Below are 15062 nucleotides of genomic sequence, written 5' to 3'. Positions count from 1 at the left end.
CTCGAAGAGATCTCCCCGATCCGGGGATTGAACTCAAGCTATTCCAATTTTGGTTGTGATTGCAGCAGCTGGCTAATCTTCCCACTTACATGTCCTCCATAGCATGACTCTCCATCGGATGATCAGCTTACGTCACTGACTCATTTATTGTCTCCTCTCTCAGAGCAGGGCCTGTGTTCTGTTCCCTGCTGTGCCCCTAGTGCCACAGCAGCTCCCGACGCCATGCAGAGACACTTAATAACCAATTGTTAAATACACAAATGAGTCGATGATGTCTCACCCATTCAGTATTTGGCAAGAACAAGAATCTGCCCCTGCTTTTGCTTTCTCCTCCGTCTCTGAGATAGAAAATTAGCTTATCATTAAATTAACATCCTCACTCTTCCAGATCCAGCCTGTATTCCCTTCTCTTTCACATCCTCCCAGAATCCTTCCCACAATGGTCTGCAGCCTCTGTGCCCCTGAGCTGGAAGTCCCTGTTACAACTGTCAGACTGCACAGCAAGGGCAGGGGTCTGTGTCTCTCCCACCCACCATGTCCCCCACCCTCCAACTAGACTGGGAGAGCCTTGAGGCCAGAACTCTTTTTTTTCATCTTTGCATCTTCCCAGTGTTGGGCACAAGTGTCTCTTAAGAAACAAGCACCCTAAAATATTGAATAAATATTTGTAAAAATATTTACTGTGTGTATATAACATTTGGGCTTCCCAGGTGGCTCAATGCTGAAGAACTCGCCTGCCCATGAAAGAGACATAAGATACAGGGGTTGAGAAGATCCCGTGGAGAAGGCAATGGCCACCTACTCCATTATTCCTGCCTGGGAAATCCCCTGGACAGAAGAGCCTGGCAGGCTACAGTCCCTGGGATTGCAAGAGTCAGACACAATTTAGCGACTAAACAACAACATTTAACATTCAATTTTGCAAACATTTGATTACCTTATGTATTTCTATCCTAAACACTTAAATATTTTATCTTTTTTTAACTGTTGTTACTCTGCTGCTAACCAAGAATAAAAAGCTTCCCACACTCTTGGATCCATTTATAAGAGGACCTGAGCTGGTGCTCAGAGTAGTCTACAGATTTCTTCTATTAAGCTTTTTGGATCTTAATACTCGGCATGGCGCATGAGAGGAGGGGGAAGCCCAAACACTTTCAGTTGCACACAAACCAACCCTTGATTGGTTTTTCCACAGAGGCCCAAGCCTGCCTCCTGGCACCCCTGGGCATACACTTTTGTTTTTCAAAGTGCTTGCCCATTTGACCCTCACAAAGGCAGTGTGATACACAGAGGCAGAGACTATTCTGTCCATTTGAAAGATATGAAAATTGAGTCTCAGAGAGGTTCAGTGACTTGTCCAAGATCACAGTTTGTGTGCTGAGCGGTCACTAGGATCCAGGGCCCCAGACATTTCCCCTCTTTTCCTTCCCTGTCTTCAGCATGACCTAAACAAAAGGAAACTTCACAGGGTCCTTGAGGAAGCAAAGCCATCGAGCTGTGACACGGGTGAGCAGAAACACGTTGACTTTGAGTGATAAACCTGAGTTCAGAACAAACTGGGCCAAACAACTTCAGCAGATGAAAGCTTCCCCCTCTTCTTCTAATTTTAGAGCCTTCTAAAATGGCCTGAGAGGAGTGTCTGTGGTTACAGGGTGTAGCATCTGCTGCTGCTGTGTGGCTGGAGGCAGAACAGGAAGATGGTACTCACTCGATTTTTCTTCTTTAATGGTGTATTCGAGCACCTCGGATGAGCTTTCATTCGGGGAAGGGAAGTGGACACAGAGCACCAGGTGCTTCAAGCTGCTGTCCCGGCGGACCAGGAACGCCTGCAATGGAGGAAGAGGGCATTCTGTGAGTCAAAGATGTAGCAGGAGGTTGGAAGGACAACTGTGAGACGGTAGTCGTCTGGAAGGTTCCAGAAACCAAGAGGCAGGGTGGTGGAGTCTAGCATTCCCAAGGACAAGTAGGGGTTCTGTCCCAAGGGCCATGTGTCACCTGGTACCTGTGCCATGGATCCTCGAGCCTCAGTTTCTCATTTGTGTATGGAAGTGGAGGTCAACTAAATCAAGGCAGATTCCTGTGTCCCCACCCTCTGAGATGCTGGTTTGTTGGGGGTGGGGGTGGGTCTGGAATCAGCTGAATCTGGTACAGGTAGAGGTCTGGGGACTACTTTTAGAAAAGCACAAACATAACGGCTGAATTTCAACTCACACCCTAGCACATATGCTCTAGGGGAGGCTGGAAACAATCATAGATATTAGTCAAGTCACACTATTTTTTTTCCCATGGAAACAAAAATAGCAAATAACTAATATACAGCTTGTGCTGTGACAGCAACTGTTAGGAATGCTTTGCATATGTTTACTTGCTTGATCGTCCCGATAACCCTGTGACGTGAGTTTTGTTGTTATCCCTGCTTCACAGATGAAGGAAGGTGCTCCTTGATCCTAACAGGACCTGGTTCTTTGGGCTGGTGTGAAGACAGACTGAGGAAATACCTGTATGGGCTTGGGCCCCAGGACACACCCTGAAGGCTGTTCCTGGCCAAAGCCTCACAGCTGATGGGGTAGAGCTGGGATTCAGCTCAGGTCACTGGTATCCACGCTCTGGACCCCATGCTATGCAGCCCTTCTCTGTTCCCCACATCCCGCCTGGGGGGAGCTTGTCCTTTCTTCTCCTGTGGATTTACTCTAGTCGAAAATGATGCTTCTGAGCCCCGAGGACCTATTTGTGCTGTAGTAACCAAGCATTACCTGAAGTCTAAACCAGAGCCAGCCTGTTTATAGATGCCTCATTTTACTTCCCCTCTCCAGACGGCCATTCTGCTCAGCTAAAGGGCCTGTGACTCTGAAGTCTTCCCCTGTCATAGCCACAGCCGCCCTGGGGCTGTGCCTCCAACCCCAGTAGGCCATCATGGGGAGGGAGCCCCTGCTTCCTTTACAGCCTCTGTGGTTTTAAAAATGTTCTTTTTCGTCTCCATTGGCCCGACTCAGGCTCATCCCTCCTTCCAGGTGATGACAGAGGCCTTCTGGAATCTCCCCAGCCTCCAGGGCCTGGCATCCCCCTGGGGAAGAGGCAGAGGAGTGGTCCTCCCCTCAGGGTAGGGTCAGCCCTTCCTTTCCTGAGAAAGGACTTGGTCACTGTGTCCCCCCTCTCCTCCAACCTCATCCCCAACCGGGGCTCTACGCCCCTCCCAAGAGCCCAGGCTAGAGTTTTGAAGACCAAGAGCCTGGTCAAAGATGCTGAGAAAAATTTGGGAAGCAGGGCCACTGGGACCTCCAGAGTACATGGCCCCACGCATAAGTGGCTCTGCAAGAACATAGAGATGGTGTTTCTTCCCTTCTCCCTTCAAGGCACTGTCCCGCTCACCTCTTGGGAGATGCTCCAAATTCCCTGCCATTGCAACTGATTACTACTGGATTGGTGGTTGAAGCTGAAGTTCCAATACTTTGGCCAGTTGATGCGAAGAGCTGACTCACTGGAAAAGACCCTGATGCTGGGAAAGATTGAAGGCAAAAGGAGAAGAGGGAGGCGGAAGAGATGGTTACATGGCATCACTGACTCGATGGACATGAAAGTGACCAAACTCCGGGAGACAGTGAAGGACAGGGAAGCCTGGCGTGCTGCAGTCAGTCCATGGGCTTGCAAAGAGTCGGATTCGACTTAGCGACTGAACAACAAATTTATGATGATAATGCTATAGTATTAGAATTGTTAATCCAATGTCATTAAATTGTTGATGCATGCTTAGTTGCTTCAGTCATGTCCAAATTTTTGTGACCCTATGGACCATAACCCGTTGAGGCTTCCCTACTGGCTCAGTTGGTAAAGAATCTATCTGCAATTTAGGAAACCAAGGCTCAAACCCTGGGTCGGGAAGATCCCCTGGAGGAGGAAATGGCAACCCACTCCAGTATTCTTGCCTGGAAAATTCCAAGGACAGAGGAGCCTGGTAGGCTACAGTCCACGGGGTCGCAAAGAGTCGGACATGACTGAGCAGCTAACACATTCTGCTAATGGACCATAGCCCGCCAGGCTCTTTAGGATGGGACTGGGATCTGAGCTCAGGCCCGTTAGCTTGAGATCCTGAGCCCCGTGCCCAGCCCACAGAGGGTGGTCTCTTGGTTTAAGCGTCTGCTCTCTGGGAGAGTGCTTCCTGGGAGCAGGGACACAAGGCACCCATTAGTCCTTGAACTGAGGTCAGAAATGAGGTTACCAGCCTCTCCTCGCACAGGGTAGGCTGGAGAGAATCTGAGAACCCAGTGAGTGGAGGAAGGCCGTAGAGAGGCTTCTGGGGCAGAAATGGGAGGTGGGTGGGGGTGCTGGCACCCCACCTGGAGGACACCTCCTCGGGGACCTAGCAGGAGGCAGGCTCTCCTCTAGGTGCCTCTCTGCACTCCTGGCACAGCCTCGCCTGCTGTGAGCAGCAACATCTCTGAACTGATATGTTCACCTGGACCTGAACTGCCCCTATGAATGCACCTTTCAAAGAAAAGAGGTCACTTTGGCTCCTCTTCAGAGATATAGGTCAGCATTAGCTCAGTTCAATTGCTCAGTTGTGTCTGACTCTTTGCGACCCTATGGACTGCAGCACGCCAGGCTTCCCTGCCCATCACCAACCCCCAGAGCTCGCTCAAACTCATGTCCATCGAGTTGGTGATGCCATCCAACCATCTCATCCTCTGTTGACCCCTTCTTCTCCTGCCTTCAATCTTTCCCAGCATCAGGGTCTTTGCAAATGGGTCAGTTCTTCACATCAGGTGGCCAAAGTATTGAGTTTCACCTTGAGCATCAGTCATTCCAATGAATATTCAGGACTGATTTACTTTAGGTTTGACCTTGCAGTCCAAGGGATTCTCAAGAGTCTTCATCACCACAGTTCAAAAGCATCAATTCTTCGGCACTCAGCCTTCTTTATAGTCCAACTCTCACATCCATATATGACTACTGAAAAAATTGTAGCTTTGACTAGATGGATCTTAGTCAGCAAGGTAATGTCTCTGCTTTTTAATATGCTGTTTAGATCGGTCATAGCTTTTCTTCCAAGGAACAAGCATCTTTTAATTTTATGGCTGCAATCACCATCTGCAGTGATTTTGGAGCCCAAGAAAATAAAGTCTGTCACTGTTTCCATTGTTTCCCCATCTATTTGCCATGAAGTGATGGGACCAGATGCCAAGATCTTCGTTTTCTGAATGTTGAGCTTTAAGCCAGCTTTTTCACTCTCCTCTTTCACTTTCATCAAGATCCAGGTACCTCATACCTATCAGGTCCATGGGAACCCGCATGTGTGAGGCAATGTGGGAGTGAGTGTGTATGTGATAAAGAGAGAGAGAATGAGTATGTGTGTGAGAGAAAGACAGAAAGAGAATGAGTATGTGTGTGTGAGAAAAAGCCTGTGGGTGCTATAAAAAAAATACATCTGGTCTTTGTCCCCACTTCCTGGCACAGAGATTCAGAAACCCTTGGAACTTCCTGAATGATGGGGGTCTTTTGCAGTTCATAAAGAGCCCCTTTGGACCACATCTGAGTTTATGTTAACAGGTGGCTCAGGTGGGACCTTAAAGAAGGGACTGCCCCAGAAAGACAGTCACATAATTAGAGGACTGGAACACACAGACCCACTTCTACCTCTGGGGAGGGAAGAGGGACTGCAGACTGAGTTCAAGTCCGGGGCAATGATTTAATCTCCTGGTTGGCGAACACACTGATATGTGGGGAGGGTGCTGTGCCCAGATTCCATGGGGAGAGGGTATGGAAGCTCCGTGTGGCCCTCCCCACCCAGACCTCATCCCTGTGTGTCTCATTCAGCTGCTCTTGAGTTTTATAATCAAACTGTCATCACAAGCTTAGTGCTTTCCGTGAGTCCTCTGGATCTTTCTAGCAAATTATCAGATCTAAAGAGGGGGCCATGTTTGTAGCCAAGTCAGAAGTGTGAGGATCCTGGGGATCCCATTTGTGTCTGGCATCTGCAGTTAAGAGCAGTCGTTGGAGGAACCTTCCCTTTAACTTACGGGGTCTGTGTTCACTCTGGGTAGTGTCAGAGCTGAATTGTAGGGCATCCTACAACCATAGGACAGTTGATATCAGAGAGCTGTTCAAGCGCAGAGTGAATGTGTGTGAGTGTGTCCACAAGTGCATCAATGTGGGAATGAATGTGTGTATGTGGGTGGTAAGTGAGGAACGAGGGGACTCTGGGCTGAACTGGACTCAGGGCTCCCCTCCTGGAGCTCTGAGGGGCAGGGCATGGGAAGGATGCCCAGCAGGAGCCAGGGGTGCCCCTGGGAAGGCAGACAGCAAAGCTGGATCCTCAACGCTGAGCCCAGGCAGGAGCTGAGGCTGGTGCCCGCCTGAACTGAAACCAAGCTAGCATAAATTCTGTCTTTGGAGGACAAGAGCTCCCTTTACGAGGGTGGTGTACAAATGTGTGTTGGGGTGGGGGCAGGAGGAGACACAAGCCCAGGTCATTGTTCAGAAGCACACGCACATAGCTGAGCTGCCCCTTGCCATCCTGGAGTGTCAGGAATGGCACAGAAGCCAAGGAAGTGATTTCAAACATGACCCATTGGGGAAAATGCCACCAGCCAGCTTTTTTTTTTTTTAACAAAAGAAAACACATGAGAACAAAACAAGATAATAAGGATACCTATCAGAAGGATGGACAATTTTTTATTAGAGAGAACAAGAGAGAGAGAGATCTATGGAGGGTCTCAGGGCCACAGTACGACATATCTTTTAATTTTTATTTTTTTGATGTGGGTCATTTTTAAAGTCTTTATTGAAATTGGTACAATATTGTTTGCTTTATGATTAGTTTTTTGGTCATGAGGCATGTGGGATCTCAGCTCCCCAACCAGGGATTGAGTCCATAACCCCCTGCATTGGAAGGCGAAATCTTAACCACTGGACTGCCAGGGAAGTCTCCAATGTAGATATCTTATTCTACTGATGGTTTCCTTCTTCCTGGACTATTTGACCCCCACTGATTCCACCCTAGGGTGACTGCAGTGACAAATCACCATTGGCAGCCTCAACTGGGACCTCCTGCAATGCCACCCTGCAACCTAACTGGCTCTTTCACACCCAGCATGTAACTATTTCTAGATTTGCTTACTCTGCTGAGACATTGACCCTGTTCTCCACCCTCCTGTTCCACAGAGAGAAAGAAAGAAGATAAGAGCCCTCCAACAGGAACTCCTCCAGCTGCAGGAAGAGTCAAATCTGCATTTGACAGTCAAGATCTGTCGCCATCTGCATTTTTTCCTGGGCTCCCAGAGGGCTCTCTGCAGCCTGTTATGAGCTCTGTGGCCCTGGGTCATTCTGTAGCTTCTCTAAGCCTCAGTGTTTCTATCTGTAAATTGGGATAACACCCATGACCACCTAGCAGAAACAAGAAATGAAACCAAAGCCCTGCCCTTCTGTGTTGGAAGGAGTAACTGAGATGTTACGTAGGGAGGCACCCAGTGGGGTAAAAGGGTTTCTACCGATGCTCACTAAGAATTAATTTTCCATCTGCTTCTGCCTTCCTGACCATGGCTGGTTTACATTCCTTAACCTCCCAGTCTCAGGCTCCATCTAGAACTGGGGCTCAGTGTACCACATGTGTTTCTTGTGAAAAAGACTCAGAATTTCCTTGAGAAGGGGTTCAGCTGCAAGTAAGGAGCAGAAATTTAAACAGCAGCTGATGTCTGTGCTCTGGACCAGGTACCTTACACTTTGCATCGTCCAGTTCCCTCATGGCTGGGTGAGGTAGGCACTATTACCATTCCTTCTGATGGGTGAAGACTCAGGGCACAGAGAGGTTAAAGAAACCCAAGGCCATGCAAACAGGAAATGCAGAAGCAAGATGCAGACCTGGGCGTCACCGAGAACATCTCACTTATCTCTTGCTATCGAGTCTGTGTTAACTAGTCATTGCAGGGCAGGCATGCAGACTGGGGCAGAAAAGTACCCCAGGCTGGGCTCAGGTTCCCAATTCTGAGTGCCCAACACCCACCCTTCTGGCATGGCCACAGAGCCTCCTGTGCCACTTCCTTCTGCCATGGCCAAGTCCTCTTATCTGAAAAACTAAGATAATGCACTGGGTGAGCGGTTTGGGGAGCTGAATTTGTTAGGGGGGAGAAGGGAGGGAGGCTCAAGGAGTCCTCTGACCCTTCCTGCCCAGATGGCAGCGAGGGAGAGGACACTGACAGGGGCCTGCTCTAGGCAGAACCCCAGTCAGTGGTCTGCATTGGTCATTATCCATTGGAATAAGATGGTCTCTTCTGCATTCCCCTTTGGGGAGGTTTAGCTGCTCAGCTAGTCACAGGGTCCCTTGCAGGAAGTATTCACAGATAGCACCTCAAAAACAGTGTCATTATATGACTCACTGCAAGAACATATGCAGAGTGGTAACTCCTGCAAAGTGTTCTAGATTAGGGTGCAACTCCTGTGCTTCAATCCAGCAGAGTTCAGCCAAAGCTGGTACCAGGAGAAGAGCATCTGAGTAGATTACCCATGTTCCCCTTGCCCCTCATCCTCTCTGGGTGTCCACTGCTCATCCTCTACAGAGATGCTGCCCACAGTGGTTGCTGCAGGTGAGCACCCAGAAGGCTAATGGGCTGGGTGTGCCACCCAGAGCTCCCACTCCAGCACCCTCAGGGGGGTCCATGTGCAAATTTCCCAAGCCCATCTTACTTCTCTTTCTACCTGCCTACCCCCTGGCAGCCCACTTTTTAGACCCCCAGGGGGGACTTGAATCCCAGCTCTGATCTTTATCAGCTGTGTGTCCGTAGGCAAGTTACTTTTACTTCTTTGGCCTCAATTTCCTCATCTGAGCCTGAGTATAATAATATCCATCTCTCAGGGTTTCCAGGAGAATTGCTGACCATGTATATGAATGCTTGGCACAGAGTATGCACTTAAAGATATTTATTATTATTATTGTAGACTGCTACCATTTACTGAGCACTAAACCACATGCTAAGATTTTTATTTGCAAATAGGGGCTTCCCTGATGGCTCAGATGGTAAAGAATCTGCCTGCAATGCAGGAGACCTGAATTTGATCTTTGGATTGGGAAGATCCCCTAGAGAAGTGGCAACCCACTCCAGTATTCTTGCCTGGAGAATCCCAGGGACACAGGAGCCTGGCGGGCTACAGTCCACAGGGTCACAAAGAGCTGGACACATTGAATGATTAACACTTTCAGTTTCAATCTCATTTTACAAATAAATGATACTTATTAATAAGATTATTACTATGTATCTTTTTATCCAAACAAAGAGCTAGGAAGACAGAAGCAAAGACCATCTATGTGGCAGATTAAAAATGGCCAGAAATTCTTTGCAGCTCCTTCCATCAAGAGGTAGAATCTAGTTCCCTACACCTGGTAGGCTGGCCTGGGACTTGCTTTTGACCAAAAGAATGCAGCAGCAGTGGTAGTGTTGAGTTCTAAGCCTAGGCCTTAGGAGGCATGCCAGCTTCCATGTTCACCCTTTTGAACCATAACTGTCATATGCAGAAGGCTGAGCGAGTCTGCTGGAGTCATGAGGCCCAGCCCACAGCTGACACCACCTGCCAGACAGGTGGTCAAGGCCATCTCAGGCCATCCAGACCTAGTCAAACGGCCAGATGACTACAGCTGTTTGGTTAATCCCAGGAGAGACCAGCAGAAGAACCACTCAGCAGAAGCCAGCCCACACTGCTGACCTACAGAATCCTGAGAAAGTCAAACGGTGACTGTTTCAAGCCACTGGACCTTGGAGTGGTTCATATGCCACAGTAGGCAATGGTATAGCTGTGGGGTATGAGGAGATGGGGCCTCATCCTTTGGGTACCTCCTCCTTTCCTTCTATTAGGTGCTACTGAGGGGCCCCCAGAGCTCAGCGGGGAAATTTGAAAGCTACAGATGTATTCAGCTCCTCACTCTACAGCTAAAGAAACCAAGACCCAGAGATGCAAAGACATCCTTGTTGGTGGCAGAGCCAGGACAAGAATGCAAGGCCAGCGACCTTCAGGCTGGGGTTGTGACCTCCTATGTGTCCTCCAACCCAGCCAACCCACCAAGTATCAACTGATCATGTTTCTATGCCAGACACCTTCCTGAAGGTTTTAAATACCTCGCAGCAACTCCTTCCCTGGGGTTTAGAACACTTTATCCCTTGTACAGATGAGAAAACAGCACAGGAGAGGACTGGCAAAGAGAGAGATAAAGGGGAAGATCCAGAGTGTTGGGCCTTGGGGCCCTTCTGTGTAAGACTTCAGTCCATGGGCTCTGGAGCCAGACTCCGTAGAGTTCGGTCCTTAGTTGGCCACTCTGAGTTGTGAGACTGCTCCAGGGCTGCTCCTTGCTCTGCAAAATGGGAATATGATAGTTCCTGTCTGTGATGGTCACAATGAGTTAGTTCCCTGAGAACCAGTCCCCTCCCTCTCCTTGGTAACTGACCTCTGCCACTCACTCCCTTCCTTAGCTACCCTCACAGTCAGGAGTGGTCAATAAGGTATCTGCAAAAACATCTGTTCCCTGACAAAAAGACTGATCCTAAGAGAAGAAAGCCTTTTGCCCATGACCTCCTGCTTTTGAATGGATGAGATGGCTGGAGCTGCAGCCACTAATTTGTAGCCATGGGGTGACAAACCCAAGACCCTTGAAAGCCAACCTTGAAAATGAGGGAATAGAAATGAGGAAAGAACTTGGGTCTTGAAGACATCAGTCAGTTCAGTTGCTCAGTCGTGTCTGGCTCTTTGTGACTCCATGAACTGCAGCACACCAGGCCTCCTTGTCCATCACCAACTCCCAGAGCTTGTTCAAACTCATGTCCATCGTGAACGTGATGCCATCCAACCATCTCATCCTCTGTAGTCCACTTCTCCTCCTGCCTTCAGTCTTTCCCAGCAGCAGGGTCTTTTCCAGTGAGTCAGTTCTTCACATCAGGTGGCCAAAGTATTGGAGCTTCAGCTTCAGCATCAGTCCTTCCAGTGACTATTCAGGACTGATCTCCTTTAGGATGGACTAGTTGGATCTCTTTGCAGTCCAAGGGACTCTTAAGAGTCTTCTCCGACACCACAGTTCAAAAGCATCAGTTCTTTGGCGCTCAGCTTTCTTTATAGTTCAACTCTCACATCTATACATGACTACTGGAAAAACCATAGCTTTGACTAGACAGACCTTTGTTGGCAAAGTAATGTCTCTGCTTTTTAATATGCTGTCTAGGTTGGTCATAGCTTTTCTTCCAAGGAGTAAGCATCTTTTAATTTCATGGCTGCAGTCACCATCTGCAGTGATTTTGGAGCCCCCCAAAATAAAGTGAGCCACTGTCATCCGTTAACTACTAAACTAGCCCTAGACCCCAAACCTCCAGATTTCTCATTAGGTAAGCAATAGTCGCCTTATGGTTGAAGCTACCATAGGCCAGGTATTACTTGAACTGAAAGCATTCCCAGATGACCTAGCGCCTCAAAGGATTGTTGAAAGTGCCCAGGTGACTTCAGTAGAGTGCCTGCTATATAATAAGCACCCAATATATGGTATGGGGCTTTCCAGATGGCACTAGTGGTAAAGAATCTGCCTGCCAACGCAGGAGACATAAGACTTGCATTTGATCCTTGGGTTGGGAAGATCCCCTGGAGGAGGGCATGGCAATGCATTCCAGTAATCTTGCCTGGAGAATCCCATAGATAGAAGAGCCTGGTGGGCTACAATCCATAGGGTCACAAAGAGCTGGACACAACTGAAGTGACTTAACATGCACACAGTGTATGGTGTCTCTACCTGCCTCAGAGTCCCCTGCAGCGTGGAGGTGGCATTCCCATCCTCTCATTCATGGATGGCTCTATAGTCAGAAAGGTAACATGCTGAGCACCAGGCACCTTGGACATGGAAAGACATCCTCACTAGCAGCTCTAGACTTCATGTCTCAGCCCCGAGTGAAAGGATAAGCTCAAGGTGAGCAGACAGGGAACACAAGGTGACAAGTCCAGGCCCCAGGTCCTTCTCTGTCTACCTTCAGGATCCCTGAGTGTGGGCTGCCCAGGGTTATTAGGATGGAGCAGGTCACACTCATGCCCACACTGGGACCCTCCCTGAGCAAGTCCTCCTGAAAGCCTTCCCTGATTAAGTGGGGCCAAAGCTTGCTGCGCCCCAGCGTCCTCACTCAACCTCTCTCCTCTATGGGTAGAAGCGTCATCTGCTGCCTTGTTGAGCCGACATCTGAGTCAGCCCACTCCTTCTGGTCCCTCTTTATTTATTTCCCTTTTATCAGCTCCCCCAATGCACTAGATTAGGAACTTGCAAAAAAGTAGAAGAATCCTCTTCCCCCAACTGTACAAACCGATGGGTGACATGTCCACCCCCTGCTCTGAGGATCCAGTTTTCTTTGAAGAGCTCGGATTCGCTCATCCCCACCCCCTGAAGCCTACAGCGGGGTCATGGCCAGAGCCCTGGGCCATGAGGCAGGACACAGAGTCCCTCCTAGTGCTGACCCTGGCTTGCCGTGCCCTTCGGCAAGTCACTTCCCCTCTCTGAGCTGGCTTTTCCAGTCTAGTCTGGGAGAGGGACAAAAGGGTCCAGGACTCCTTCCATCTAGAAGATTCTCTCCCAGCATCAGTGTCCTGGGATGTTTCCAAAACTCAGGGTTAGTTTTATAGGTAAGTCACTGCAATCCGGGAGGGCTGAGCCCCTGGCTGGCATGCGAGCCCCTCCCTGTCCACCTTCAGTCAGCATGATGAATTTTGGGAAGACCAGCTGATTTCAGTTAACAGCTGGGACAGAATATGCTTAGGGAGAGAATGCAGCTACTGCATGCCCTTCCTTCCCTCCAAATAAATACATAAAAACCCAAAGCTAAATACACTATAAATGGTTTTGTTTTTACTATCCCTTTTTGGCCCGGTCAATCCAGAGCTGTCTGCTTTTCCACTTTTGTTATTTTAGGACTATTTTCCAGTTGCTTGGGGAAATTTTCCAATCATACTCTTCAGGGCTGAAACAGAAGTGGCTAGTTCTTCATGGAGTCCGCAAGTGCAGGGGCATCTGTGCCCATGGAGGTTGGGGGTCCAGCGGCCGAAGCCCAGTCTGGACATGCAGCCCACCTTCTTTACATACAACGAGGTTGTAGCTTGGCAAGGAGTGGGGTTTCTCAATCCTGGCTGCACATCAGAATCACCGAGGGAACTTGAAAACCATGCTGATGGCTGAGCCCCACTCTAAACCAAAGAAATCTGCATTTGGGGGGATGAGGCTGAGACATTGTGGGTTTTTTTTTTTAAGTCTTTGAAGGCAGTTAGTGCAAATCACACTCTATCACTTAGTAGTCATATTACTCAGGGCAGATTCCTTAACGTCAGAAGTGAGTTTCCTCACTGATAAAATAGAGAGCCCCCGGGAATCCCCTGGTGGTCCAGTGGTTAGGACTTGGTGCTTTCACTGCAGGGGCCCGGGTTTGATCCCTGGTTGGGGAACTAAGATCTCGCAAGCCACACAGTGTGACCAAAATATAAAAATTAAAAATAAATAAAATAGAGAGCCCGCCCCCTGTTGCGGGCTGTTGGAAAGATGAGAGATAGTACTTGGCAACACAGCAGACTTGCTGGCTGTGTCTTCTTCCCTGGTCCTAGCACCCTCAAGGGGAGAAAAGCAGCTTTGCTGATGCTTTTGCCAAACTAATATTGAATGGAATTGGTATCCTTGGCTCACAGTAGAGGAAGATGCCTTGAATGTGGCTGGTCCATATCAAAACTCGGGTTACTGCAACTCTTGCTAAACAAAAAGCAATCTTACAAGAGGTTTCATTCATTAAAAGACTACCTTGAGGTTTAGAAACAATGACACTCCAATAGCAACACTGAGTACCCAGATCTTAGTTTCCAGTATTATTCTCTGATGAGAAATGGCTGAGCCTAGAACTAGGGCAAGGAATATATGAGTCTGGAGCATCTTTTAGTGTAAGAAAGTGAGGAAGTGCTCCAAACAAACAAATAAGTAAAACACATACAAAATGATGGGAGTTCATCAAAGGGACACAGGAACCAACTGAAAGAGCTCCCGGTGGCCAAAGCTGAAACAATTTGAGCAACAAAATAATTATAGTAGTATGAGGCTACATTGGGCCTCCCTGGTGGCTCAGTGGTAAAGAATCCACCTGCCAATGCAGGAGATGCAGGTTTGATCTGGGTCGGGAAGATCCACTGGAGCCCTGGAGAAGGAAATGGCAATCCCCTCCAGTATTCTTGCTTGGAAATCCCATGGACAGAGGAGCCTGGTGGGCTACAGTCCACAGGGCTGCAAAAGAGATGGACGTGACTTAGCAACTAAACAACAATGACAACGCTGAGTTAAAACTCAAAGCATAAAATAAATATCTGTTGCTTTATATACTGATAAAGCAACTGATTGAATAAATGAATAAATGAAGGAGAAGAGACAAATCCTTTGTGCAGAAGAATTTCACATAATTTACATAGATGCTCTACTCTCAGGGAGAGGGAGCACAAGTCCCCACTCCCTGAGTGTGGGCTGTGTAGAGTGACTTCCTTCCAAAGAGGACGGTGTGGAAGGGGCAGGGGAAGGAGTAACTTTACAGTGGAACCTGACAGGTGATCAAGGTCAACATCCACAGTGACGTCATGCTGACAATATGCACCTTAGTCACAATAGGATAAGAATGGCACTTTGGCTCTGGGATCTTCCTCCCTCAAACCCATACCCCCGTCTAAGTGAAAGTGAAAGTGAAGTCGCTCAGTCGTGTCCGACTCTCCGTGACCCCATGGACTGTAGCCCACCAGGCTCCTCTGTCCAGGCAAGATACTGGAGTGGGTTGCCATGCCCTTCTCCAGGGGACCTTCCCAACCCAGGGATCGGACCCAGGGATCGAACCTGGGTCTCCCACACTGCAGGCAGACACTTTACCATCTGAGCCAGCAGGGAATCCCTGTCTAACCATCAGACAAATCACAGGTAAGGGACAGTCTACAAAACGCCTGACCAGTACTCCTCAAAGCTGTCAAGATCGTCAAAAACAAAGAAAGTCTGAGAAACATGCAGCCAAGAGGAACCTAAGGAGACTTGTGAGTATATATGATGT

General features: G+C 48.6%; 1 protein-coding gene across 1 annotated transcript in view; it reads right to left on the bottom strand.

The window, feature by feature from the left end:
- RIN3 (Ras and Rab interactor 3) overlaps positions 1 to 15062 on the bottom strand; it is a 132316-nt gene that overhangs the window by 71112 nt on the left and 46142 nt on the right. Inside the window, exon 3 of the mRNA XM_052659715.1 lies at positions 1709 to 1826. Within this exon, the coding sequence (XP_052515675.1) occupies positions 1709 to 1826 (118 nt within the window). The remainder of the gene's footprint in view (positions 1 to 1708; positions 1827 to 15062) is intronic.

The sequence above is a fragment of the Budorcas taxicolor genome, chromosome 21 (assembly GCF_023091745.1).
Source record: "Budorcas taxicolor isolate Tak-1 chromosome 21, Takin1.1, whole genome shotgun sequence".
NCBI lineage: Eukaryota > Metazoa > Chordata > Mammalia > Artiodactyla > Bovidae > Budorcas > Budorcas taxicolor.
Note: the sequence above shows the minus strand (reverse complement) of the source record. Positions and strands in the feature narration are given on the sequence as shown.